The sequence below is a fragment of the Pongo abelii genome, chromosome 21 (genome assembly GCF_028885655.2).
Source record: "Pongo abelii isolate AG06213 chromosome 21, NHGRI_mPonAbe1-v2.0_pri, whole genome shotgun sequence".
Classification (NCBI taxonomy): domain Eukaryota; kingdom Metazoa; phylum Chordata; class Mammalia; order Primates; family Hominidae; genus Pongo; species Pongo abelii.
In genome coordinates, this window is record NC_072006.2 from 67,090,271 (window position 1) to 67,117,749 (window position 27,479).

The 27,479-nt window shown below is 56.9% G+C and overlaps 1 protein-coding gene across 4 annotated transcripts in view; it reads left to right on the forward strand.

Annotated features, from left to right (window-relative positions):
* Positions 1-26,156, forward strand: part of SLCO4A1 (solute carrier organic anion transporter family member 4A1) — a 38,831-nt gene extending 12,675 nt beyond the window's left edge. Inside the window, exons 2-12 of one of the 4 annotated variants that reach the window (XM_024239096.3) lie at positions 1,659-2,535; positions 3,968-4,058; positions 5,705-5,826; positions 6,330-6,441; positions 10,177-10,331; positions 11,643-11,838; positions 13,009-13,174; positions 13,276-13,448; positions 13,739-13,803; positions 14,181-14,329; positions 17,019-17,559. In XM_024239096.3, the coding sequence (XP_024094864.2) occupies positions 1,659-2,535; positions 3,968-4,058; positions 5,705-5,826; positions 6,330-6,441; positions 10,177-10,331; positions 11,643-11,838; positions 13,009-13,174; positions 13,276-13,448; positions 13,739-13,803; positions 14,181-14,329; positions 17,019-17,162 (2,250 nt within the window). In that variant the 3' untranslated portion in view covers positions 17,163-17,559. Of the gene's footprint in view, positions 1-1,658; positions 2,536-3,967; positions 4,059-5,704; positions 5,827-6,329; positions 6,442-10,176; positions 10,332-11,642; positions 11,839-13,008; positions 13,175-13,275; positions 13,449-13,738; positions 13,804-14,180; positions 14,330-15,200; positions 17,560-18,823; positions 19,095-24,634 lie in introns of those variants that run through there. The other 3 variants (XM_054541951.2, XM_054541952.2, XM_054541953.2) reach the window with 3 other exon arrangements.
* Positions 26,157-27,479: the final 1,323 nt, after the last annotated feature.

Below are 27,479 nucleotides of genomic sequence, written 5' to 3' on the forward strand. Positions count from 1 at the left end.
GGGGTTAAGGCTCCAAGACAGCTTCTTTTAGGGGTCACAATTCAGCCATAACAGAAGGTGCCCCAGATGGCAAGCACCTTGAGGTCTGCTGGAAGGACCCTCTCAGGGCAGGGGCAGCACAGGTGTTCTGTATCACAGCAGCCCCGGGAAGGACCTTCCCAGGGTGGGGGCAGCACAGGTGTTCTGTATCACAACAGCCCAGGGAAAGACCCTCCCAGGGTGGGGGCAGCACAGGTGTTCTGTATCACAGCAGCCCAGGGAAGGACCCTCCCAGGGTGGGGGCAGCACAGGTGTTCTGTATCACAGCAGCCCAGGGAAGGACCCTCTCAGGGCGGGGGCAGCACAGGTGTTCTGTATCACAGCAGCCCCTGGAAAGACCCTCCCAGGGTGGGGGCAGCACAGGTGTTCTGTATCACAGCAGCCCGGGAAAGACCCTCTCAGGGTGGGGGCAGCACAGGTGTTCTGTATCACAGCAGCCACTGGAAAGACCCTCCCAGGGTGGGGGCAGCACAGGTGTTCTGTATCACAGCAGCCCCTGGAAGACCCTCTCAGGACGGGGGCAGCACAGGTGTTCTGTATCACAGCAACCCCGGGAAGGACCCTCTCAGGGCGGGGGCAGCACCGGTGTTCCACATCATAGCAGCCCTGTTTATTCGCCGGTTTATTTCTGATGGGGAAACCCCTTAAGATGTAGAGCGGTTGCAGCCACCTGGGTTCCCCAGAAGGCCTTGGGCAGTAGCGGGGAGCTGTTGCTCCAGGAATTGGTGTGGGGAGTGAGGAGGTGCCCTGCAGAGCCTCGGGATGGTGGGGGACAGGGCTGGTGAGGGCCGGGGGGTAGGGGCAGCGCATGGTTCAGAAGGAAGGTAGCACGTCGGCACGTTTTCCTGGTAACTGGTCCACGTGGCTGCCAACTAGAGCTTCTGTTAGCCACAGGCAACGACACCAGCTGCCACAGACCAAGGCCGACCCAGCACCGGCCAGAGCTTCGTGGCCAGGGGTGTCTCCAGTGCTGGGGGCTCACATGGCCCAGGAGGCTGCTTTCAGCTCATTCCTGCACCTCCCAAACTCTGCGCTGAGAAGAGTTCCTTTCTCATGCCAAAGGGTACAGAAAGCTGCCAGGGTGTGAATTTAAGGAAGAACAAGGTCAGGCTCTAGGACCAACGTGGTAGACCCCCTGTGGAGTCCGTCAGGGCTGCTCGGCTGCAAATGGCAGGGGACATGGCTGACATGGCGAGCGGGGGCAGGGCGGGGTGCAGGTCGGGGTGACCTGGGACCCCAGTGTCTGACTCGGCCTCTGCGTCTCAGCTCCACTCTCCACCGCGTGGCCCCATCTCAGTAGGACCTGCCCTCGTCACAGCTCTGACGCCACACTGCTGAAGCGGCAGCTTTTCCTTCCAACAGTTCTAAAAAGGGCAGGAATCGAGTCCCTGTGAGCAAGCTGGGCACAGCCCCCACCTTCCCGCAGTGGGGCTGTGGCTGGGAGACACAGTGCCTGAGTGTGGGTCTGGCCAGACGCCACCCTGGATTTGGGAGGCTCTTGAGACAAGGCAGGCAGAGCTTTGAGCCACCCCCATGATGGGTGTGCTGGAATGTTCCCGCCTGGACGTGCTGTACCCGTGGAGAGACGTGAGCTTGCTAACCAGACATTCTTCTCACAGGACACACCAGCCCCTCGAGTACCACTTGGCCACTCCCACTGCGTGGCTGAAGCCTCGAGGTCACCAGGCGGAGGAGCGGAGATGCCCCTGCATCAGCTGGGGGACAAGCCACTCACCTTCCCCAGCCCCAACTCAGCCATGAAAAACGGGCTTGACCACACCCCACCCAGCAGGAGGGCTTCCCCGGGCACACCCCTGAGCCCCGGCTCCCTGTGCTCCGCTGCCCATAGCCCCCTGGACACCAGCAAACAGCCCCTCTGCAAGCTCTGGGCCGAGAAGCGTGGCGCCCGGGGGAACCACGAGGTGCGGTACGTCTCGGCCGGGCAGAGCGTGGCATGTGGCTGGTGGGCCTTCGCACCCCCATGCCTGCAGGTCCTCAACACGCCCAAGGGCATCCTGTTCTTCTTGTGTGCGGCCGCGTTCCTGCAGGGGATGACTGTGAATGGCTTCATCAACACAGTCATTACCTCCCTGGAGCGCCGCTATGAGCTGCACAGCTACCAGAGCGGGCTCATCGCCAGCTCCTACGACATCGCCGCCTGCCTCTGCCTCACCTTCGTCAGCTACTTCGGGGGCGCAGGGCACAAACCGCGCTGGCTGGGCTGGGGCGTGCTGCTCATGGGCACGGGGTCGCTGGTGTTCGCGCTGCCCCACTTCACAGCTGGCCGCTACGAGGTGGAGGTGGATGCAGGTGTCAGGACGTGCCCTGCCAACCCCAGCGCGGCGTGTGCGGACAGCACCTCGGGCCTGTCCCGCTACCAGCTGGTCTTCATGCTGGGCCAGTTCCTGCATGGCGTGGGTGCCACACCCCTCTACACACTGGGCGTCACCTACTTGGATGAGAACGTCAAGTCCAGCTACTCGCCCGTCTACATTGGTGAGTGGGGCTGGCGGGGTAAGCACGGGCAGGGGTGGCTGAGGGCAGTGTTGCAGGAGTGAGGGCGACTGGCCGGAGCCAGCCCCGCCCCCTGCCTTTGTGGGCCCCTTGTCTGCATGGCCCCGGGGCTGCTGCAAGAGGTGGCAGGGGAGGGGGGTCCGGCCTGAGGCCCAAAGCTGACGTAAGGGACTCTGGCTTTCTCATGCGGACCCTGCTCAGGGCTCCAGGCCACTGTGCCCGGGAGCCTCAGTGCAACCCCTGCATGATGTCCAGCCCACCTTGCCAGGACCAAGGGGCATAGAGTCACCAGGCGCTTGGTGGTACCAGGTCCAATGGTGGCAGACCTCATGCTCCGGCTGGGAGCCTGGCACTTGCCTGGGAAGGAGTTTGATGTGGGATAAGTGAGGGACAGAGCCCCAAGGCCACACCTATGTCTCCCTGAAAGCACCATGTTGGCTCCATCAGCCACATAGAGGTGGAGGGACAGAGCCCTGACTGAGACCACGCCCATGTCTGCCCATAAGCACCGTGTCTGCTCCGGCAGCCACATAGGGGTGCGGAAAAGACCAAGCAAATCTGGAGAGTCAGAACTTTAAGGGGAAAAATAACATGAAGCAGCTCATGGCCGCTTCACAGCCACCTAAGGGTAAAGATCTATGTTACAACCCCATGCTAGGCAGCTGAGCTCACTGCCCTGGGGCAGCCCTGGGCCCCTCACTGGCTCCTGGCTCCTGTTTGTTGAGACGTAGGGAAGCCCCAAGGCCCGTCCGACGTGGCCGAGTTGATCCTGTGCATGGCCCACCTGACCCCACTTCTCGGCGTCCTCCTGCCTGGCTTGGCTCTCCCAGGAAGGGCATCGTAGGGATGGTCACGGGGAGCAGCTGGCCCCAGCCGGACTCTGCAGTGACCTCAGCCTCCTCATGTCCTCCTTGAGCTCTCCTCATCCCAGTCACCTGGCAGTGCTCATCCCAAGAACCCAGGCGGGCGCTGAGATCCCCTCACTCCAGCCGAGGGGACGTCCCACCACACCGAGCCTTCCGAATCCCGGCCTGCGGGAGCGTGAGCATGGCTGGGTGGAGGGGCTCAGGCCTCTCTGGTCCCTTTCCCCACCCTAGGCCCCTAATTCCTGCCAGGGTCCGTCTGTGCGGCTACTTAGACGCCCTGCAAACGGGGCTTCGAGGGCCTTTGCCCTTTCGTAAGGGAAAGACAGTGCTCTTGGTTTTGAAGGGGGATTTTTAAAAGTTGACGCTGACCCACATCAGGCCCAGTGGCGGCTGCACAGATTCATCTAACTTAAAGAGGCCCACGAGGGGAGTGGGCCGGAGATGCAGAACGGCGGGTGTGGGGCTTCTCTCAGGCCCAGGGCCCCACGAAGCCCCCTGCGGCCCCTGGGCGGTGCACAGCGGCCCTGACGCCTCTGCCTCTCTTGCAGCCATCTTCTACACCGCAGCCATCCTGGGCCCCGCTGCCGGCTACCTGATCGGAGGTGCCCTGCTGAACATCTACACAGAAATGGGCCGACGGTGAGTGGCCGCGCACCCTGCTGTCTGCTGCGGGCCCACGCCCACGGGAGCCCACCCAGCTGCCTGCGCTGGAGAGACCCACGTTGTCTCTGGAAGGGGGTTCAGAGTCAGCAGGGCCCACTCTGAGTCAGGCTGGGCGCGGCGCAGGTGCTGGGCACCCCCCAGGCTAGAGGGAGTCAAGGCTGGCCTTGGCTCTGGAGGATCTGTAGGGGCCTTGGGAGTCGGCCCCAGGGCAGGGGGCAGGGCAGACGGACAGTGCCCGAGGCCCAAGTGCTTGCAAAGCCCAGCGAGCCCTGGCCACTAGTTCCCTAACGGAACTGAGATTCTTCTGTTTCTTTTCCTTTTTTTGTATCTTGTGTGTGACCCTAGTTTCTGTAAATGTAAGCAGGAGAAAGCAAGGAGGGGTGGAGGGAGAGGCAGAGAGAGAGAGAGGGAAAGACAGACAGGGAAAGACACATAGAGACAGAGAGGAAGAGACAGATAGAGACAAAGAGACAGACAGATGGAGATAGAGACAGAGATACAGAGGGACAGAAAGAAGACAGCAACAGACAGACAGACAGATGGAGACGGGAAGGGAGAGGAGACATGTCCTTGCTGACCACCAGTGCTCTGTGGGTTCTGGGCCCCCCATTCATCCCTTGCCCAGCCTGCACTTGTGAAGTTTCCAAGGTCCTCTGTGACGCGGCCTGGGCACCACTGCACCTTGGGACTTTTTCTGCAGATGGCGCCTCTCCTGGAGGTCTCTAGCACTCTGACCTCTTACAAAAGCCCCTCTGGCCTCGGATTGATAACATGGGGTCAAGTGTGTGCATTCTGGGCAGAGCCTTGGAGGTAGGTTGGGGCTCTGGATGCTTCTCTCAGTCTCTGTGCCCCTTCTGGCTCCGGGATCTGGGCCCACTTTGCACAAAGTAGGAAGGCAGAGCAGGGTCTGGCCCCAGAGGCGGCCGCAGCATTTCTGCGCTAGAACAAGCAGGTGCCCCCTGGCTGCAGCCTTGCAGGGTGTTGGCGCTCCCTGTGTCCTGTCTGTCTCTGCAGCTCTGCTCCTGGCCTTTGCTGGCCTTTTGCCCTCCCGCCGCCGCCTCACTGTGAAGACGCATCCCTGAAAGCCCAGAGCTTGGATGGGCTTCTACTACTCCACGGCCGCCTCAGCCTATGGTTCCTTTCCACTCACCTTTTCGTTTGAAAGCACTTATGTGCAAATTGCCACGTGCACAGGCGTCCCTTTGTGGGGAGATCTCAGCTCCAGCTGAGCCCTCTGGCGTCCCTGGGAACCCCATCTGTCACCCTCTGCACTGTGGGGAGGGATGCCTCAGCGCGCCGTTGCCTGGAGAGCATGCTCCTCTTAGCGCCCAATCCTATCGTGGTCTCAGGACCAGGCCACAGGTGGCATTTCCAGCCCTGGAGCGTGGGCCAAGGCATGGAGCCATCTGTCTTGGGGGACAGCTAAGCCAAGGTGGTATTTACTTTAGTCTTCAAGGAAGGGACAGGACCTGTGGCCAGCAGCACCAGGGGCCTGTGTTGACCAGCGTGCAGACAGACCCTGGAGGTCTGCCCGAAGGAGGGGCCAGCGGCCGCCAGTGTGTGTGCCTTGGAGGACACAGGTGGGCTGCACTCTGACCCAGGTGCCACTGCCTCTTCCACAGGACGGAGCTGACCACCGAGAGCCCACTGTGGGTCGGCGCCTGGTGGGTTGGCTTCCTGGGCTCTGGGGCCGCTGCCTTCTTCACCGCCATTCCCATCCTTGGTTACCCTCGGCAGCTGCCAGGTGGGTCTCCCTTCCCCAGCCCAGCCTTCACATTGGGGAGACTGTCCCTTAGTCTTCGTGAAGGGGGCACCGCATTTCCTCTGCTGTTTTCTCCCCGCCATGATCAAGTCTGCAGCACACCCTCATTCTCAGTCTTTGATCTGCATCTTCTCATGTGGGTGGAGGGACGCCTCCTGGCTGTGACACAAGGCAGGTTGTGTGTCCCTCCTGTCCTATGACCTCCTCTCTGCCCAGCAGCTTCTCCCGCTCTGGCCACGGAACAGGCTTGTCCCAGTCACGGCAGGGCCTCCGTCCCCTCCTTCCCTCAGCCCAACTTTGGGCCCCAGCCCTCCCACACCTCCAAACCCGGCTTGTGCTGCATTCTCACGTGGTTTCTGTCCCGGGGCTGCGAGGGCTGCAGGGATGTCAGACAACGACGTTCCCAGACCGGGGAAGGGGCAGAGCCTCCCTCGGAGAAGTCCACCTCCGGGAGCCCCCAGCCCCAGCCGACTCTGCCCTTCCAGGCTCCCAGCGCTACGCGGTCGTGAGAGCAGCGGAAATGCACCAGTTGAAGGACGGCAGCCATGGGGAGGCGAGCAACCCGGACTTCGGGAAAACCATCAGAGACCTGCCTCTGTAAGGACCGGGGGCGGGAGGGTTCCTAGTGTCCTCAAACCCTTTAATGGCCCCTGTCTTGGGGGAGGCAGTGAGACCCCTCCAGGATCATGATGAGGATGCAGCCCCTAACCTCTGTTGTGACCCTGGGCCAAGAGATTAAGCAGCAACAGATAGAGCCTCCTGGGCCAGGGGCCGCAGACCCCACCTCAGGGCTGCAGAGCTGTGGGAGAGTCCCAAAGTGGGGCCTCGGCCCACACCCAGGGAGCCGTCACTTCACTCCCAGTGTGGAGGCTCCTGTGGGCTGCACCTGGCTCCCAATGGCCACAGAGCAAATCCCTTCCACACCAGCAAGTCTTGCCACGGCCTGCGTGTCCCGGGGTCCCCAGGGAAGCTGCATTTGACTTGAGACCCTTCTCTCACCATGATTCCCCACACTCTAATTCCCTTTCATCAGGTGTCACCTGTGCCATACCCCCGGGCTCTGAGATGCTGCCCTCTGTCTCCCTCCCTCCCTCAGTCTCTAAGGACCCCCCCCCACCCCACTCTACCCTGCGTGTCCCGCTCACCCTCCGGGGAGGCTGCTTGCTTTGCCGTCTGCCTTGGCTGCCTTCCCTTCTTTCTGCTGAGTGTGGTCCGGCCTTGCTTTGCTGTCTTGCTACACTGCTAGGGTGAACCGGGGGCCCTGAGCCGGTGGGGTCCTAGAGGAACAACACAGGGGCCTGGGCCCTCCCGGTCTCTCCTGGGGATGCCTTCCCTGGGGGGCTCTCCCCAGGGCTGGACACAGGTGGCCCTCAGGGTGGTCACCACCCAAGTCCTCAGTCTCTGAGGCCCCAGCACAGGGAGACTCTCGTGCCCCTTTAGCAGCAGGTCCCTGAGCTCACAAATGGCTGCGTCTCACTGGCCATAGTGGGTGGAGGGTGTGGGCAGTGGGTGAGTCCCCGCTGCCTGCCCTCAACCAGGACAGGAGGGAAGGCATCAGGGCCAAAGGTGGCCCCTCAGCCCCAAGCTGTCCACAGCAGAGAGGAGCAGGGCTGGATGAAGGTGGGAAAGAGAGGCCTCATTAGGGCCCTGATAGACCCCCAAAGGAGCTGGGAGCTGCCTGCTAAGGAGGGTGACCCCATGGGCCGAGCTGACCCGGGGCCACATTTGCCAGGAGTTGGGAACATCGTGCAGGCACCGGTTCACCCTCTCTCCTCCACCCGGCAGCAGAGCGGCTTAGAGCTGAGGGCCAGGCGCCCTGTTCCCAGCGTGGCTGTGAGTCCCCAGTGTGGACCTGGGAACCCTCGGTGTGGACCTGGGAACCCTGGGCCTCTCTCAGTTCATCAGGTGATAAGGAGGTTTATGTCCAGGGTTAGTTCCCTAAACCAGTTGCTGGGAAGAAATAAATCATGGGACGTGTTCCCTTTATTAAAGTCCTGACTAATTCTCTGGGCAAATTCAACATGAGAATTTCAGCTGAGCAATCAGTGATTAAGAAATGAAGTTTGCATAGCATTTCAGAGTCATGGCCGCCTAACGCAGCCGCACACCCTGGAGCCTGGGCAGGTCTGGGAAAAAGCCCCAGGGAGGGACTCCCCTAAGATTGCCCACCTCAGCCCCATCCCCATCCCCCCACACACCAGGACCCCCCTCCAGTTGCCCGCCTCAGCCCCATCCCCTTATACACCAGGACCCCCCTCAGGGTACCCGCCCCAGCCCCGTCCCCCCACACACCAGGACCCCCCTCAGGGTGCCTGCCCCAGCCCCATCCCCCCACATGCCAGGACCCCCTTCAGGGTGCCCACCCCAGCCCTGTCCCCCCACACACCAGAACTGGCTGGGGAAGAGGGGGGCGTGGGCTGGGGTCTCCTTTGTCCTCCGTCGTCTTGCCTTTTTCAAGACATGGGACCCAAGTAGTTAACCAGAAAGAGGAGGCTTTTCAATCCTCAAGTCAGGAAATTTTGAAAGAATTGGGCTCTCCCATTTTAATCAGGGAAGGGAACAGAAAAAACCTATGTTCATGGCTGCTGAGGTCAGTCTGAGCGAGCCAGCGAACACCTCCAAGCAGGCAGAGTGTCTGTGAGGCTGGAGTGGAGTTTCTGTCGCCAACATCAGCTCTGCAAGGCACCTGTGGGCCTGTTGGGGCTCAGAGGCTAACTAGGGCTGCATCGTCTGTTCCTAATTCTTCAGAATCCATTTACATTTGGCCACGTCCTCAAACAAGAGCATTTGAATGTTCCAGGCGTTCAGAGTTGCGTTTATCGGAACCAGGCTCTAGGTGTGGCCGAGAGGAAAGAGCCACCTTCCTGCCGGTGGGGGTGATGTGAGGCCGACACTCTGCTCCGGTGAGAGGCTGGAAAGTGCAGGTTTACAGGATGTCGCTAAGCTGCAGACGCAGGGGTTCAAGTCAGCGACACTGCGGTGTGAGCAGAGATGATGTGCTCACGCCCCTCCCGTGTGGTGGATGTGTCATTGTGAAAATTTGCGTTACTGTGGGCTGATGTAAGAGGCTATTGTGCCATGACCTAGGGCTTCAGGAACAGTCTGCCCCTGGTCCATGTTATGAGTTCCAGGGACAGGACAATAGCTGTGTCCGCAAACACCCCCACCTGAGGCCGAGAGCCCCCCACTCAGTGGCAGAGAAGGGCCACGCACAGGGGTGTGCTGTGAACAGGGTACAGGCAGCTGTGAGCTGGGATGAATGTGAGCTTTGCTCAGTCTAGGTGATCTGTGTACCCCAGAGAGAGCCGAGCCTCTCTTTGCAGAGGCGGTTCCCCTTCTGTGTCTGCCTTGCTCACTGCACTGGCTGGGAGGGCTTTGCTTGGTTTACACCGTGCAACACATTTTCCATCTCAGCATCTTATATGCGCTTAAGCAGCTGTTGGGGGTTAGCCCTGCTCGGCCCTCCAATGCTAACAAAAACAGGGAGAGCCTCCATTCACCCCCCAGGGCCTCCTGTGCAGGGATGGGCAGCCCCGACGCACCGCTGTCGGCCATCCCCTGGGTTAGAAACTGCAAGGCCTGATGTGGGGCCTTTCCAGCTTCCAGGGCGCATGTCCTCATCCTGAGACCCCACAGCTAGGACCGCAACAGGCAGATGTGGAGGCTGAGCCCTCAGGGCCAGACAGGGCTCAGAGTTCCCACAGTTCCCCCCAGGGCTCCAGGCCCATGCACCAAGGACTTGCCCCGGTTGAGGCCTCACCACCCCCAGGGCCACTGGCCCCCAAGTGCAAACTAAGCCAGCCAGGTCCGTCCACCCGGGGGCTCCTGGACGGAGGATTCCAATCCCAGAGGCTTCCTGCCCCACTTCTCCTGGGGGCTGGTGGTTGGGGACTGGCCGCACATCTTGGTAATTCCGTTCCCCTATCCCGGGGCCTATCCAGTCCTGGACTTGGTAGCCTCTGCCTCCCCCAGCCAGTTCTCATTTTCAGGCCCTGCTGCTGGCCAGTGATGGAACAGGGTCCTGGGTCACTTGGGGTCTCTCCCCACCTGAGCTGAAGCTCTGGCCAAGGCACTGATAAGGTTTTTCCCTAATCAGGGACTGCAGCTTTCAGGACAAGTGGGCCACAGGCATAGGCTCAGCCTGGCGCCCCCTGGGTTTCTCTGGAATAAGTGTGGGTGTCCCCCACCTGCCTGTACCCCACTCTACTCCCTGTCAGAACGGGGGCCCTTTGTGCTCAGAGGGGAGGTGACAGCCTCAGGAACAGGCTCCTCGCACCCTGGGTCTGGCCCACTCTGACCCTCGGTCTCCTCCACACCCCCACCTCTGCCCAGCTCCATCTGGCTCCTCCTGAAGAACCCCACGTTCATCTTGCTGTGCCTGGCTGGGGCCACCGAGGCCACGCTCATCACCGGCATGTCCACATTCAGCCCCAAGTTCTTGGAGTCCCAGTTCAGCCTGAGGGCCTCAGAAGCTGCCACCTTGTTTGGTGAGAAAACTCTGAATCTTGGGGGTCCTCTGCTTTTATATCAGTTCTCAGAAACAGAGTCTTCAAGGGCATCTTCTAGAAAGACCCAGACAGGGCACATGGCAGTGAGTGCCCTCCCACCCCCACTGCCAGAGCAGGTGTGGAGAGCGCCACGGGGGCTGAGCGACTGTCCACAGGCCTGGGGGAGTGGCCACCAGCCAGAGCAGGTGTGGAGAGCGCCACGGGGGCTGAGCGACTCTGTCCACAGGCCGGGGGAGTGATGGTCCCACCCTCTTTGTGGGACATGCTCCCTAGGTGGAAGGGTCCACGGTGGGCTCCACCCACTAGCCACCTAGTCTTGGCTTCTGTGACTTGGTGCAGGAAGAGTTTGGACCTGGCGGTTCCATGAGCCAGGCGCTGGTGCCTCAGGACCTCCTGGGACAGTGCAGCTGGGGGTTTCTCGGTGCCAGAGGCAGTCTGGCCTTCCCAGGCTGGGCAGGTCTGCAGAAAGTGGGGACCCCTACTCAGAGCTCTTCCTCCTGCCAGCGTTCACAGGGTACCCTGGGCCATGGCAGAGGTGCCAGGCATGTGGGCCACCACCGCCAATCTACCGTGCTCTACCCTTTCAGGGTCCGTTATCTGGACAGGAAGAGGACATTAGATGAGGGCTCCCCTGCCTCCGCCACAGGCCCATCCAGGCCTGGCCCCTCCGGGCTGACCTCATAAGCCCCCACTCCCATACTCAACAGCCCCCCCAGAGGTCAGCTCTACTGCCCTTTGGAGAGCCTCCCAACCTGTCCCCTCCCCCCCGTCCCACCAAACCTGTCCCCTCCCCACTTGTCGGCCCAGAAGCCAGATGCCAGCTAATCCCAATTTTGTACTGATGGTGGCCACTCAGGCTTCGACAAATGTCCTCGTCAGTTAGCCTGCAGGGACTCAGCAGAGGCCCCTGGGGGAGGAGGGGTGTGGCTGCCCTGGGGGTGGGGGGCACTGGAGGAGTCATTGGCTTCCCACTGGGGCAGGGGCCGCTGACCTTGGAGTACTCTGGGCTCTCCTCCTTCCCCCCTCCCCCAGCCCTGCCCCTGCCCCTGCCCTGCATCTTTCGGCCTCTGAGGCATCCCGGCTGCGGGCCCTGGACAGAGGTCCCTCCTAGGGCTCCATCAGCGCAGCAGCTGAGCACTCAGGTGTGGTGCTGCGTGCTGCCATGCAGGCAGGAATTGATCCCTATATGCCTCAGTTTCCCCATCTGTAAAGTGGACCTGGCTGATGCGCCATCCTCTCCCACCACGGCCTCCTGTCTGAGTCCCAGGCTGAATCCCTCCCTCTCCCCAGGGTACCTGGTGGTGCCAGCGGGCGGTGGCGGCACCTTCCTGGGCGGCTTCTTTGTGAACAAGCTCAGGCTCCGGGGCTCCGCGGTCATCAAGTTCTGCCTGTTCTGCACCGTTGTCAGCCTGCTGGGCATCCTCGTCTTCTCCCTGCACTGCCCCAGTGTGCCCATGGCGGGCGTCACAGCCAGCTACGGCGGGAGGTGAGGGCCAGGTGGCACCTGGGTACGAGTCGGGGCCCCGAGCACCCGCGGTCCCTGGGCATGGAGGAGGAGGGGTGCAGCACTTGGGAGAGGTGGTTTTGAAAAGGGCTACATCACAGGAAAGCAGCAAGGGCAACACCCGCTCAGCAGGTCACCTGGCAGCATCCACATGGAAGGGCACCATGCCACCCCTTAGAAGTGCCTGCGCTCAGGTCCCGGCTGTGCCCCCGGGCAGTCATATGCCTCTCTGGGCCTCAGCCCTCTGCTCTGTAGCTCTGTTAAATGGAACAACAGCCCCAGTGTTCGGGGTCCTTGAGACTGGTCTCTCGGTGACATAAGTGTCCCAGGATGTGCTCCTGGCGTTGCCGTGTGCTGGGAATGGGAGGGGGACCTGCTGGTCAGGTGGCAATTAGGGAATATCCAAAATACACGCAGGTAGCCTGCACCTCGGCCCTGCCCTGCAGGCCCCAGGAGTGAGTGCACCTGCAGGTGCCGTGCAAGGCCAAGAAGCACAAAGTGGCCGTTGTGGCATTATCGGAAACAACCTAAGAGTCATCAGGGTGGACGGGGTCACTACGCTGTCCTCACAACAGAGGCCCTACCCACGAAGGAATGGAGGAAGCTCATCCTGGGCCACTGCCAAGACACGCCGTGAAGTGGGAAAAAGGAAGGAGTTGGACAATGGGCGCAGTGTGCTCTGATTCAAGTGAGAAGTGCAGATGTTTGTGACTGCCGAGGGGCATGTACGTGCAGACGACCCCTCCAAACACAGCCGGCCTGTGGCTGGAGAACCGAGGACTGGGGTGGGGCCGGGGCCGCAAGGCTGCCTTTGTGTACCTGGTATTCTTTCTTTCCTAATGTTTGCATTTGATCCATATGAACATGTTGCCTGTCCAAAAACAAATGAACTAGGGAAAGGGGTTGTGCATCAGGCGGACGGTGCTGGGGGGCATGGGTGTGCCTTCCTTGCGTGAGAAGGAAAACATTTTGTCACCAGAAGGCAGTGCCCAGCGTGAGTGCCCAGCGTGCTGGGGGTGGTGCAAGCTTGGCAAGTTTGTAGACCCAAAATGCAGGCTGCAAGGGGACAAGCCCCAAGGCTGACCCTGTGCCTGCTGGGTGCCAGCATGGCTCTGGCCTGGACCCCACCACTCGCTTGTCTCCGCTCTGCAGCCTCCTGCCTGAAGGCCACCTGAACCTAACGGCTCCCTGCAACGCTGCCTGCAGCTGCCAGCCAGAGCACTACAGCCCTGTGTGCGGCTCGGACGGCCTCATGTACTTCTCACTGTGCCACGCAGGGTGCCCTGCAGCCACGGAGACGAATGTGGACGGCCAGAAGGTGAGTGGGGCCGCTGCCTACCGCCCCTGTCCTCCCCTGGACCCTGGGAAGGGGCCCCCGTGCCTTCCCCTTGTAATCGGAGCTATTGTTGGGCTTCCCAGGTGTACCGAGACTGTAGCTGTGTCCCTCAGAATCTTTCCTCTGGTTTTGGCCATGCCACTGCAGGGAAATGCACTTCAACTTGTCAGAGAAAGCCCCTCCTTCTGGTTTTCATATTCGTTGTAATTTTCTTTACATTCCTCAGCAGCATTCCTGCACTAACGGCAACTCTACGGTAAGCCGGGGTCGGGTGTGCGCTTGCCCAAAGCTTCCCTTGCAGCACCCTGAGGCGGAGCTCTGCAGATCCTGAGACAGGAGCACTCCAGGAAACACCCAGGTCTAAGCGGGCCTGTCTGTCACTGGTGGCAGGAGAGACCTCACTGTCTCTGACCTCTGACGAGGGGCTTCCCACTTGGGAAGGTGACGATGTGGCTGGGGGCTGGTCCAGGAGGCCGCTGGCCTGGGGGGTGACTTGGCATGCAACCCCACTTCTGTGGGTGCTGACGCTGTGGTTTTCTTTTGCAGATGTGTCCGTGACCCTCAGAGATCCTTTGCCCTGGGAATCCAGTGGATTGTAGTTAGAATACTAGGTACTGTGCAGTGTGAGGAAGCCATGGTCAGTTGCGCAGTGTGCTCACTGCACAAGGGCATGGGCAAGTGTCTAACTACCAAGTGGATGTGCTTCCCAGCAGGAGGCTGCTCCTGCCTGGGAAGGGGTCCATTCCCTAACTGTCCACTAGAGGGGCCCATCGTCCTTTATTTGCCCAAAGGCTTTCCCTGGGAGGTCATGGGAAACTTGCAGCCCCAATGCCGAATGCCCAAAGAAAGGAACATTTAAGCCCTCTTTGCACCCCCTGAGAACTCCAACGGCCAGTATCACCTTCCCAGAGCCCATCATTCCAGGCCTCTTGGCTGCCTGGCCCCTGCCCACCGGGAGTGTGGGTGCTGAGTGGGCTTCTCTCCGCAGGGGGCATCCCGGGGCCCATCGCCTTCGGCTGGGTGATCGACAAGGCCTGTCTGCTGTGGCAGGACCAGTGTGGCCAGCAGGGCTCCTGCTTGGTGTACCAGAACTCGGCCATGAGCCGCTACATACTCATCATGGGGCTCCTGTACAAGGTAAGCAGGCCCAGGGAGGGGACAGAGGGTCTGCTCTGAGGGTGGCTGGGGGCTCCAGATATGCCGCAATCTTCCAGAAGCTTGGACCACAGCCTGGTACATCACAGATGTCCCTGCAGCTGGTTTCTAGAAGGCCCTTCCCACATTCCTCATGAGTTGGTTGTAGGGGGGAGGCAGGCCGGCTGCAGGGCCTCCTCCTGGGGTTCACTGTCCAGGCCCCCAGCAACTCCAGCAAAGCCCAGGCCCAGACGCTGCTCCCTCTCCCACCTCCTGAGGCTGCCCCTCCACAGTGTGGCCTTGCACGTTCCCAGGGTGCCCGTTAACTAAAAGCTTTGCAGAAATAAGAAGCAGCTCCTCCTGTTAGAGCGGCTTGACTAGCTGGTCCACTCCGGGCCTCGGTCTGGGGGGCCGGCGGGCAGGTTGCAGCCTCTCCATGATCAGTGCGCCTTGAATTCCTTTGGATCTCTTAGTCTGGCCCTCATTTTTCAAGCTAACAAACTTTCTGTTGTGACTCTTGGCATATGCTACCTGGGAGGAAGCACAGTATTTGTGTTTGGAATTTGCCCCCATTAGAGGATAAAGCACAAAACCTTCTAAATAAAATGCGGATCCAGGGCCAGCTATTCAGAGGATCTTGACGCTCTTCCTTGGGTGATGGACTCAGGAAAGTTCATCCTGCAGGAATCCCTGGCCTCAGGCTTTCCAGGAGGGAGGTTAGAGAAAGGAAAGGAGCCCAGCTGGTTCACCTCCCCTGGGATTAGCAGAAAATAGGCGAGTCTGAGCAGGGCCTTGCGTGGCTCTGGAGAGAAGCAGTGGGTTAAAGAGAAATATACCTCGGTTTCCCCCTCATCTGAGGTTTCACTTTCCGCAGTTTCAGTTACCCGAGGTCACCCACAGTCTGAATGTATTAAATAGGAAATTCCAGCAGCAAAGAGTTCATAACTTTTAAAGCATGCGCCGTTCTGCACCGTCTGGTGAAGTCTTGGTCCTGCCCAGGACTCGGATTCTCACTTTGTCCAACTTTGGAAGAAGGCAAGATCGGAAATTATTCTGCAGGGAGCTTTGGGGATATTGGATACTAAGGCTCAAGCCCTCTGTGATACGCCTTTCGCTTTGGCATAAAATAACGGATGACTCTGTTAGGCGCGTCTCTGCTCAGGGAGTGGTGGTGGTTGGGGAGGCCCAAAGGCACCTGAGCATCAGGAAATTGACCAGATGACTTCATAAGACATAACCTTTGTCCAGCGTGTCCAGGCTGTCCATGCCACCACCTGTTAATGACTTAGCCGGTGTGGTTACCACATCCCCCGTTACCGTATCACAGTGCCATGTTCAAGCCACCCTTATTTACCTAATCATGGCCCCAAAGCACCGGAGCACTCACGCCGCCTTTCAGCTCTGCCGACGGGAAGCTGGAGGCGCTTCCTTCAGCGAGAAGGTGTGGTTCCTTGGCTGGGCTCAGTACCACCCTTGACTCACGCGTCCACAGGGGTCTCAGTGTCTGCAGATGAGGGGGCTACTGTACGTTCCCAGGGAGCCGCCCCCAGAGTCTCTCTTTGCTGTGTTGGATGCATCCCTTAGCTGGGAGCAGCAGGCTGAGAGCCCTCCACACGCAGCCATCCCCTGGGCTCAGCACAGCCAGTGGGAGCCATGTCCTGAGGGTCAGAGTTGGCCTCAGCCGTGCATGCGTCCATGTTAATTTTAGCGGGGGAGTACACAGTGTCTCCTTATAAACACCCCCTCGCATTCCACTTTCTCCTGCGCCGAGTCAAAGCAGCCTCGCTCCCTGAATGCAGGCTCAGGGCCATCAGCCAGGCTGACACTCCAGGAGGCATGGTGGGTATTTCTGGCCCACGCCCAGCGTGGAAGTCATAGTGGTGCACATGTACTCTGCGTGGGCACTGCGGCAGCATCCGTGCTTGGACCTCACCGCCTTTGGGACCCACGTGGGATTCCTGCCACATCGTCCTCTTGCCTTGCAAAGTCGGTGCGGCCCCTCATTGTTGACAAAGAAACCAAGACCTTGAAGGTTAAGAACTGCCCATGATGGCGGCACCGGGGCTCAAACCCCGGCTGTGGTGGCGACCGGCGACTGGCTCTGTGTGAGGTTCTGTGGCCGCCACGACGAAGGACCGCAAACGGGGTGGCCTAACGTAGCAGAACCAGATTCGCTTACAGATCTGACGCCAGAAGTCAGAATCAATGTGGGGGCAGGGCTGGCTCCTTCTGCCGCTCCGGCTCTGTCTGCAGCTGCGTGTGGCCTTTCCCTCTGTCCCTGCCTCAAGTCTTCCTCTCCTTTCTCTCATGAGGACACCAGTCATTGGATTTGGGGCCCACCTTAGATCCAGGATGATCTCATCTCAAATCCTTAATTACATCTGCAAAGACCCTATTTCCAAAAAAGGTCCCATTCACAGATGTCTGGCACTATTCAACCCATGACAAGCCCCCCAATCCTGTGCCTCTGTTTTTAGTCAAAGGGTGTGTTTCATTCCCTCTTTAACAATATTGGCGTCCGCTCTACAGACCGGTTATATGGGAAAGATACCCTCTCAGAGCAGGATGGGTTTCCGTGGACCTGGTGAGGGTGCTGCAGGCTGGGGCAGGGACAGGACTGGGACAGGCCCACCAGTGTCCAAAGGCTCTGGCCGGGCTCCCCACGAGGTCCAGCGGGCTCCTCTCTCCCCAGGTGCTGGGCGTCCTCTTCTTTGCCATAGCCTGCTGCTTATACAAGCCCCTGTCGGAGTCTTCAGATGGCCTGGAAACTTGTCTACCCAGCCAGTCCTCGGCCCCTAACAGTGCCACGGATAGCCAGCTCCAGAGCAGCGTCTGACCACCGCCCACGCACACACGGCCACGGCAGGCACTCGGCATTTCCTGATGACAGAACAGTGCCCTTGGGTGATGCAATCACATGGAAACTTCTATTTGACCTGAGACCTTCTACTTAACCTGTGGTTTAAAGTCGGCTGTGACCTCCTGTCCTCAGAGCTGTACGGCCCTTCAGTGGGTGGGAGGAACTTGCATAAATATATATTTGTGGACACATTTTGCACCAGAACATATTTATAGAATGTGTTTTATACCGGATCATGTGTGGTGTGCATGAGGGCAAACTCTGCAGGGGCTGTGAATGCCACTGGGAGGGTGCGGGCCTGCAGCCTGAGGAAGGCTTGTGTGTCCTCAGTTAAAACTGTGCATATCGAAATATATTTTGTTATTTAAGCCTGCGTCCCCGTACTGTGTGCTTTATTTCTTGAGTTTGCAGAGTTTGGTGGTCTCGTCATCCTTGGCCCAAATCTTGTAGTCAGCCCTGTGGAATCCACGGATATGAAAAGTCGGCCCTCCTTATCCACAGGCTCCCCACCTGAGGATTCATCCCCCCTTGGATGGAAAATGCAGTTTTTGTGGGAGACGGAACTGGAGGGTACGGAGAGCTGACTGCACATACAAATATACATACATGAGTACATACGTTCTTATAAAATATAAACGTGTCACAGTAAAATCGCTCCTTATCTTGCGTTACATTTCCCTCGTTATTCATGAGGTGAACAGCTGGTGTCAAATGCCTTGCGTCCCCCAGAGCCATATGTTGAACCCCCGGCCCCAGCATGGCTGTGTTTGGAGGCAGGGCCTTTAGGAGATGATGATGCACAGGGTCATAAGGGTGGGTGCAGGTCCCACAGGACTGGTGTTCTTAGAAGAGACCCCTGCCATCCGGAGCTCCCTATGGCCAAACCCTTCCCACTCGCTGAGCCCTGCAGCCCCAGGGCCTCTCTGAGGACTTAGTTTCAGGTGGGTCAGATCAGAACCCACAGGTGGTCCTCAGCACTGAGGATGGACGCCACCCTCGCCCTCCGGTGCTCACAGTCTGCAGCACCTGCCAGGAGTTCTCAAAACCCAATGCGTCGGTCAAGATCCCCCCCAAATTAGGGTTCAATCCAGTGCTGGTGACATTTTGATTTGCCAAGTAAGGAGATAAAACACAGCCATAAGGAGAGGGAACCTGGGCTCACCGGGATGCTTGTGTGGAGCTCACTGCTGTGACTGACTGCTGTGACTGCTGGGCCAGGGAGGGGCATGGCGGGGCACGGAGGGCCGAGTTGGGAAATGATGAGGAGCAGGGGGTGCAGGGAGAAACTTCCCGAGGGAGGGGACAGGGGAGTGCAGGGACAGACCCTAGAGGGAGTACGGGGGCTCTGGGGGGCCAGGGAAGCAGATGGCCACTCAGAAGGGAGTGGGGAGGACGAGGAACCTCACCAGGTCCCACCTTTGCCATGTTTATCAGGAGTCCAGAGATCTCGGAGCAGGGGTCAGGATGAGGCTCGGGCATGCTGGGCAGTGCTGGCTCCCAGTGACCTGCCTCCTCCAAGTGTCACTGGGACCCAGTTCCAACAAGCAGGACTTAGTGCAGGGCAGATGCCACATCCCTGACCGGGTTATGAGAGTCCACGACACCGCCCAGCCCACCTTCTCGCCTCTCTTCTCAAGGGCTGCCCTGGTGGGAACCCCACATGGCCAGGAACTGGCCTCTGCCCACGGTCGGCAAGAAACCAGATGCTCAGCCCCCGGCCTTCAAGGACCAGAATCCTGCCAAGGGCCACGTGAGCCAACCAAGAGGGGACGACACCCTGCAACACCTGGACTGCAGACACGTCAGAGACCCAGCTCCGTGGCGCCTGAATTCTGGACCCTCAAAGGCTTTGCCATAGTCAATGTGTGCTGTGAAAAGTCACTAAATTCTGGGGCAGTTTGTTCTGCAGCTGTAGCTAACCAACACACTGGGCAACAGCACAAAACAAGGGCCAGTCCTTCACCACTCACCCGTTCTCCATGGGCATGGACCTCACTCCCCAGGCTCGTCTATGGCAGTGGCTGGCTCCTGGCCACTGGGCTGGGGCAGGAGGGAATCAGGGTGGAAGGCGCCAGCCATCTCCTCGTAGAGTCCCACGAGACCGTTTCAGTGGACGCCTGCTCTCATGCCCTCTGCTCAGGGCTATGTCCCGTGGTCCCAGTGAGTGGTGGGGGAGGCAGGAACCAGCCGTGCTCCCAGCTGAAGGAGGCGTTCTGGTGCCGGAGTGTGGGTGTTGGGGCACAGCTGGCCGCACCTGTCAGAGGCGTGTGGCACTGAGCATCCGTGTGGAGGTGTCCCCAGGGCCCTCGGGGAGACTCATGGGAGCTGTCAGCCTGCGGGCTGAGCTGAGATTGGTCAGAGGAGCTCATCCGGGAAGGCTGGGCAGATCCAGATGGAACCCAGGGACCTCAGGACTGAGCAGGTGGAAGAGGCTGCGTCCTCACATCAGGGAAAGCGGGGAAGAGCCCAGGGACACTGAGTGGAGAAGGGATGGGAGGGAGGCGGCACACGCGGTCTGGCCACCAAAGGTGGTGCATCCTCTCCGCTGCCAGTGGTCGGGATGGTCTCTGACTCACAGATGATGATGATTCCAAGGGTCTGAGCGGCCCTGTGTGTTCCCCGATGTCTCGCAGTGGCAAATGGGCAGAGGCAGGGGCTGTGGACTGACAGCATCCCCAAGTTCGTAGGTCGAAGCCCCAGCTCCCAGTGTGATGGTGTTAGGAGCTGGGACCTCCGGGAGGTGACTAGGGTGAGATGAGGGGGTGAGGGTGGCACCCCGATGGGATTCGTAGCCCTGTAAGAAGAGGAAGAGACCAAGCTCCTCTCTCCTCTATGTGCTGACACGGCTAGAAGACAGCCGTCTGCAGACCAAGGAGAGGACCCTCCCTGGGAGCCTAGCCTTGCTCGTGGGCTTCGGGCCTCCAGAATGTGGGCACGTCCATTGTTTGAGCCACCAGGCTATGGTTCTGTGACGGCCGCCGAGCTGACGGAGGCTGTAGAGTTTCGACTCCGGTCTGGGGGCTCCAAGGGCTGTCCCGCTCCATGCCCTGCCCCGCTCCATGCCCTGTCCCGCTCCATGCCCTGCCCCGCTCCATGCCCTGCCCCCACCCTGGATGCCGGGAAGGAAGAGAAACGCCCCGAGCTGCAGAGAGGACAGAGAGGGAAGGAAGAGGACCAGCACGTTCGCACAGGGCACATAGTGGAGGCTCCGGCCCAGGATGGAGGGCAGGTATTCCAGGGAGCGGCCCCCAAAGCGATTGGGTGTATGCTGGGCTGCTCATCGGCATCGCAAGGTGTCCATCTCCCTGCAGGCAGCGAGACTTTGCGGTGCGTGATGGATGAGGCCACCAAGCCCAGATTCCCTTCCCAGGTCCAGGAGGGCCCCTCCGGTGGGCAGCCCGGGCTGCTGGACACCCGCTCAGGCTCTCCCACCCCTCAGGCAGCTCCCAAGAGCTGCGGGGTCTCTGCAGCTCTTGAGCTCCGCTGCCCTCGCTTCAATCTAAGCTCCCCTTGCTTTCCCCATTGACAATCGGCCTGGCTCTGACTCAGGCCCAGGGAGGAGACAGGAGCAGATGGCTAACAGGGACAGTTGGGACACAGGGGCAGAGAGGAGTCTGGTTGCAGCCTGGTCCCGGCCCCAGCCCCCCAGGCCTGGTGACCCAGCCTCTGTGTGACTCAGTGCAGGGAGCGTGTGGCTCCTGGCCCTGCCACAGAGGCCAGAAGGCATCTGCAGATGCCCACACAGCCCCCCCGCTTCTCCGGGATCACGGGCGCACCCAGCCTGACGGGCACATGGGCCCTGGGTACACCCTCAGCTCCATGCTGGCCTGGGTCCTGGCTGCCTCCCACGGCCGGCCCCTGTCCTCCCACATCCTGGGAGGAGCCCCTGGGACTAGCCAGGAAGGTGCGGGCCACAGGGCCCGGCTGCCTGTGGGGAGAAGAAAGACATGCATCCTGGGAGAGGGAGAGGCAGGCAGGAGTCCTCCAAGCCCACTTGGTTATCCATCGAGAGATTTTCCACGGCTGCTGGGATGAGGGCTACTGGGACCTCCTGTGTGCTGTGCATTAAATGCTCTTCAAGAGTCAGACGCCAATAGCGGCTGGAAATGTCAAATTTTCTGGTTGTTGGACCAAGTTCCTCTTATTCTTGTGTGCATTTAATTATTAAAAATTATTAAATTATTAAAATTATTAAAAATATTAAAAATTATTAAAAATATTAAAAATTATTAAAATTATTAAAAATTATTAAAATTATTAAAAATAATCATTGAATTTGGCCAAGCACTCTAGCTCACGCCTATAATCCCAGCATTTTGGGAGGCTGAGGCAAGCAGATCCCTTGAGCCTAGGAGTTTGAGACCAAACTGGGCAACATAGCAAAACCCTGTCTCTGAAAAAAAAAAAAAAAAAAAAAAAAAATTAGTTCAAGGCTGTCGTGAGCCATGATTGTGCCACTGCACTCTAGCCTGGGTGGCAGAGTAAGACTCTTTCTCATAATAATAATAAGAATTCCTACAACCCAACAATTAAAGGATGATCCAATTTAAAAGTGGCAGAGTGAGACTCTTTCTCAAAATAATGATAAGAAGAATTCCTACAACCCAACAATTAAAGGATGATCCAATTTAAAAATGGGCAAAGGATTTGAATTTTATTGCATCACAAAAGACATAGAAAAGGCCAATGAGCCCAGGAGAAGATGCTCAAGATTTTCCCACTCAGGGAAGTGTAAACCAAAGCCACAGCACTGACTGTATCGAAAACAAAAGCAACAAACAAACAAAACCAGAAAACCACAAGTCGTGGAGAACTTGGACTCCTCACACACCGTGGGTGGGAATGTAAAACGGTAAAATGGCACAGCCACTTTGGAAAACAGTTTGGCGGTTCATCAAAAAGTTAACCAAGGAATTAGCAGATGACCCAGCAATCTCCTAGTATCTACCCAAGAGAAATGAAGACATATGTCCACATAAAGACATGCATACAAATGTTCACAGCAATGTTGCTCATAATAGTCAAAAAGTGCACCAGCCGGAATGTCAGCTGGCTGATGAGTAGGTAAATCAACGCTGGCGGTCCGCACAGTGGGTCTCGCTTGGCTGTCAGTCAGAAAGAATGAAGCCCCGCGCTATGGTGTGCAGGTGCACGTGGACCTTGAAACATGCTCAGTGAAAGAAGCCAGACACAAAAGGCCATGTGTTTTGTGATTCTTTTATAAGAAATGTCCAGAATGGACAAATCTGTAGAGACAGAAAATGGACTAATGGTGCCAAGGGCTGGGGGAAGGTGAGGCGGGGGCAACTGTCATGGGTGCAGGGCGTTTTGGTGCAGTGATGAAATGTTCTGGAGTTAGATAATGGTGATGGTTGCACAGCTCTGTGAACAGCTTAAAAAACCGAATTGTACACTTTAAAGGGTGAATATTTGGGGATGTGACTTATATCTCAGTAAAGCTATGATTAAATACATCCATCCATGCATTCATCGCCGACTGCCTGCCATGTGCTTTCACTCCTGTAGACCGTGGAGATCTGTTGGTGTATCTGTGTCTGTTCCATAACTAACTGCAACTCTGCCAGGAGAGCATGTGTGGGCCCCGTGTTCAGGCGCACCACAATCTCCCTCCCTGCTCACTTCCTTAGGATGGCAGGAGGCAGGAAGGGGACGTAGAGACCTGCACTCCAACCCCACTAAGGCAGATATTTTCCAACAACGGCCACAATACGTCCCATTCCCTCTGCTGGAGGTGGGGTCTGTGCACCCTCTCTTTGAGCCTGGCAGGCGATTGGGAGTGCCTCATGGCAGAGGTGACACAGCTTCTACTGGCAGTGCCTTCTGGGCACGCTCACCTTGGGAACCCAGCGCCACGCTGTGAGGAAGCCCAGGCCACGAGCCCCCGCTCTGGCACCAGCTGTCAGCCAGGCCGAGTCCGCCGTGATGGGGGTGCCATCTTGGGTGCTCCAGTCCCCAGCTGGGCTCTCTGTCCCCACTCCCCCTGTAGGGGAGGGAATCAGCCCTTCCCACCTAGCCACACCTGCAGATTTGGGAAGGAAAGAAGTAACGATGCTGTTTTAAGCCTGAGGTCCTCTGCTGTCAGTAACGGCTTGAAAGAAAGTGAGGCAAAGGTTGATGGAAACTGGGGAAGGGAAAACCTCAGAAGACAGGAACAGTAGGTTATGCAGCGCTGTGGGCTGCAGGGACACAGAGGCAGAAAACGTGCAGATGCCCTGGGCGAGCGGCAACTCCAGGCAGAAACGCCAGCAGGCTTTATTGCAGCTGTGCATAAGAAGGAGAAGAGAGGGTTTTGTTTTTTAACTTTAGTTTTCAAGCAAAATTTAGATAAAATTAAAGAAGTCAGGACTTAACAGAATTTAAAAGAAAGCTGTTGACAATGCCAAGTGCTGATGAGGACTCTGGTACCTGGAACACTCACCTGTCGCCAGTAGACATGGAGAACAATACGGCCGCTTGGGAACCCAGCTCAACAGTTTACTATAAAGTTAGACCGGCACCTTCTTATAACACAGAAATTCCACTCCTAGAGAAAGGCAAAATTATGTTCACACAAAATCTTGTACACAAATGTTTCTTATAGCGCTATTCTTTTTTTTTTTTTTTTTTTTTTTTTCTTTGAGACTGGGTCTTGCTCTGTCACCCAGGCTGGAGTGCAGTGGTGCAATCTCCGCTCACTGCAGCCTCTTACTCCCGGGTTCAAGCGAATTTTCACAATCATCAACAAAATTGGAAACCACCCAAATGTCCTCTAGGGAGTGAAAGGATAAATAGTCTTACAGCCACGCAATAGCCTCAGCTGTGAGAGGGGGGCACTGTTAATATGCAACAGGGACAAGCCTGGGAGGCACCACGCTGAGCAAAAGAACCAGACCCCAGAGGTTAGTAGTGTATAGTTTCATTTACGCGACAGCTTCCAAAAGGCAAAGCTGCAGGGATGGAGAGGAGACAAGCCGTTGCCAGGGGCTAGGGTGGAGAGGAAACTGTGGCTTTTAAAAGTAGCATGGGGCTGGGCACGGTGGCTCACGCCTATGATGCCAGCACTTTGGGAGGCCGAGGCAGGCAGATCACTTGAGGTCAGGAGTTCGAGACCAGCCTGGCCAACATGATGAAACCCCATCTCTACTAAAAGTACAAAAATTAGCAGGGCGTGGTGGCGCATGCCTGTAATCCCAGCTACTCCAGAGGCTGAAGCAGGAGAATCGCTTGAACCTGGGAGGCAGAGGCTGCAGCAAGCCAAGATCACACCACTGCACTCTGGCCTGGGCGACAGAGCGAGACTCTGTCTCAGACAAATAAACAACAAAAAAGTAGCATGGCGGAGCTGCTCTGGGTCACGAAGCTATCTGTGTCCTGATGGTGGACGTGGTTCCACAAATCCATACATGTGTCAAAACTCATCAAATTCCTTTTTTTTTTTTTTGATACAGGTTCTCCCTCAGCCACCCAGGTTGGAGTACAGTGGTACAATCATGGCTCACTGCAGGCTTGACGTCCTGGTCTCAAGTGATCCTCCCACCTCAGCCTACCAGGTAGCTGGGACTACCAGGTAGCTGGGACTACCATGCACCACCACGCCCAGCTAATTTTTGTATTTTTTGTAGATAGGGTGTCTTGCTATGTTGCCCAGGCTAGTTTTGAACTCCTGAGTTCAAGCGATCCTCCTGCATCGGCTTCCCAAAGTGCTGGGATTACAGATGTGAGCCACCATGCTGGTTTATGGAATCACTTTTTACAAGCCAGTTTTACTGCACAATAGCTTTAAAAATAAAATAAAAAACACTTTCTGATTCCAAGATTCTCCAGGTGGCAAAGGATTCTTAAATTAATGAAAGGACGTCAGGCCCAGGCCACAGCAGCAGCAGAGGGTCTAAGGAGGGAGTCAAGGGTGTGGCTCAAAACTCCTCTGTTAAAACATCAGAAAAGTTTCAAGCGATTATTCATAGACTCTCTCGAATAAAGGAAAGGTCTGCAGTGGATCTTCAGGGTATACCTTAAAGACCCTCTACACGAAACACAGAGTTTCTAAGAATCTTTGGGGAGTTGTTCCAGGGCAACCCCCAGGAATCCCCCAGGAGAGGAGAGCTCGTCTTGACAAGATTTGTAGATCGTGATTTGGGCTGATGCGGTGAACCCGAGGAAGAGCCATAGGACCCACAGTGTTTTTATAATGATTGAGTTTAACGTTCATAGAAACTGCTGCTGTATTTGAAATTCCATTTCCCAGTGCCCTCTGCTGGAGTATAGAGATGATGGTTGAGTCTCGTGTGCTGACCCTGTGTCATGAAACCTGCTAGGCCCACTTTTGTGCAGATGCCATGGGATTTCTACATAAACAGCCATGTCATCTGTGAAGAGGGAGAGTTTTTATTTCTTCCTCTCCAACCTATATTCCTTTCATTTCTTTTTCTTGCCTTAGTGCACTGGCTGGAACCTCCAGTACAATGTCAATGGGAATGGTGAGAGAAGGCATCCTTTACTTGTTCCTCACCTTAGGAGAAAACAGTCCACCTCTCAATGTGAAGTATGATGTTAGCTGCATGTATTTTTTTAATAGAAGCCCTTTATCTGTTGAAGAGGTTCACCTTCTATTTCTAGTTTGCTGACAGTTTTTTTTTTTTTTTTTAACCACAAATGGGTGTTGAGCTTTGATGGCCGTTTCTGAGTCTGTTGACACAACCCTACAGGAGGTCTTCAGCGTTGATGTGGTAGATTGCGCTGGTCGCTTTCGGAATGTTAAGCCTGGCCCCCACCCCCCAGGATACACCACACTTGATCATGGGCTATGCTTTTAAATATTGCTGGATTCAATTTGCTGGTGTTGTGTTAAGGATTTTTGTGTCTACGTTCATGAAAGATATTGATCTCTAGTTTTATTTTCTTGTACTGCCTTTATCTGGTTCTGGTATATGGGTGATGCTGGCTTCATAAAATAACTTGGGAAATGTCTCATCCTCTTTGTGTTTTTCCAGACAGGGTCTCACTCTGTCACCTGGGCTGGAGTACGGTGGCGTGAACACGCCTCACTGTAGGCTCAGCCTCCCCAGGCTCAGGGCTCAGCTGATCCTCTCACTTCAGCATCCTGAGTAGCTGGGACTATAGGCACAAATCACCACGTCCAGATAATTTGTGTAAATTTTGTTGCCCAGGCTGGTCTGTAACTCCTGGGCTCAACTGATCCCTTGGCCTCCCAAAGTGCTGGGATTACAGGCATGAGCCACCCTTCCTGGCCTTCTTTTATTTAAGTTGAAATAATGTTAGACTTCTATGCACCTGTAAGAAATAAACAATACAAAGAGATCCCTTGCACACTTTGCCCAGTCTCCCCCAATGGTAACATTCTACAAAACTGTACTTTGATATCACAAACAGCCAGCCCATCAACCTTATTCTGATTCCATTGTTCTGCTTGTACTCACTCATGTGCGTGTGTATTAAGCCGTGTCACTTGTGTGCGTGTTTATTAAGCCGCCATGTGTACACACTCATGTGTGTATTAAGCCGTGTGTACACACTCGTGTGTGTGTGTATTAAGCTGTGTGTACACACTCGTGTGTGTGTGTGTGTTAATTCGTGTACTGTTTTATCTCCTGTGCAGGTTCCTGTATTGACTGTGCTCAAATATCCATGTATGGGCTTTATCTCTCTGGGTAAAATCACCAGGCTGTGTGGTAATTGCAGTGCCCCCATCCCTTTGTATATTTGTTAGAAGAGATTGCATAAATTGATGTTACTTAGAATTCACCAATGAAGACATCTAGGCCTGGAGATTTCTTTTTCAGAAGGTCTCATTGAAAAAAAAAATCAATTTCTTTAATAAATACAGGACTATTCACTTTATCTGTTTCTTCTTGGGTGAGTTTTGGTAGTTTGCAAAAACTTTTCAGCTACAAGGATGAACTAATTTTATGGAAAAGGGAGGTTGACCCAGAGGATGGAACTGAGAGCTCAGACGGCAGGGCGGCCCTGGAGAGCCATCCCCTGAGCTAGGACTGAGCCCTCAGCCCGGCCCGGTAACTTCACTCACCCAGATTTCAGGACCGCATGCCCGGGAGACTGCTGCGTGCCTCTCCCTCCCTGCTCTTTGAAAGGGGAGCCGACAGTGTGGTCTATGTCTGTCCCACTGCTGGTGTTAGCTTGTCAGGGGCAGATAACTCTTCAGTTCACAGCTCTTTAGATGGAGAAGGGGGTGCACCTGGGAGCCGCACGCCTGCAGCACCTTGTCCACACCTGGACCTGGCTTGCGGGACATGACCCTGGGCTTGAGTCAGACTT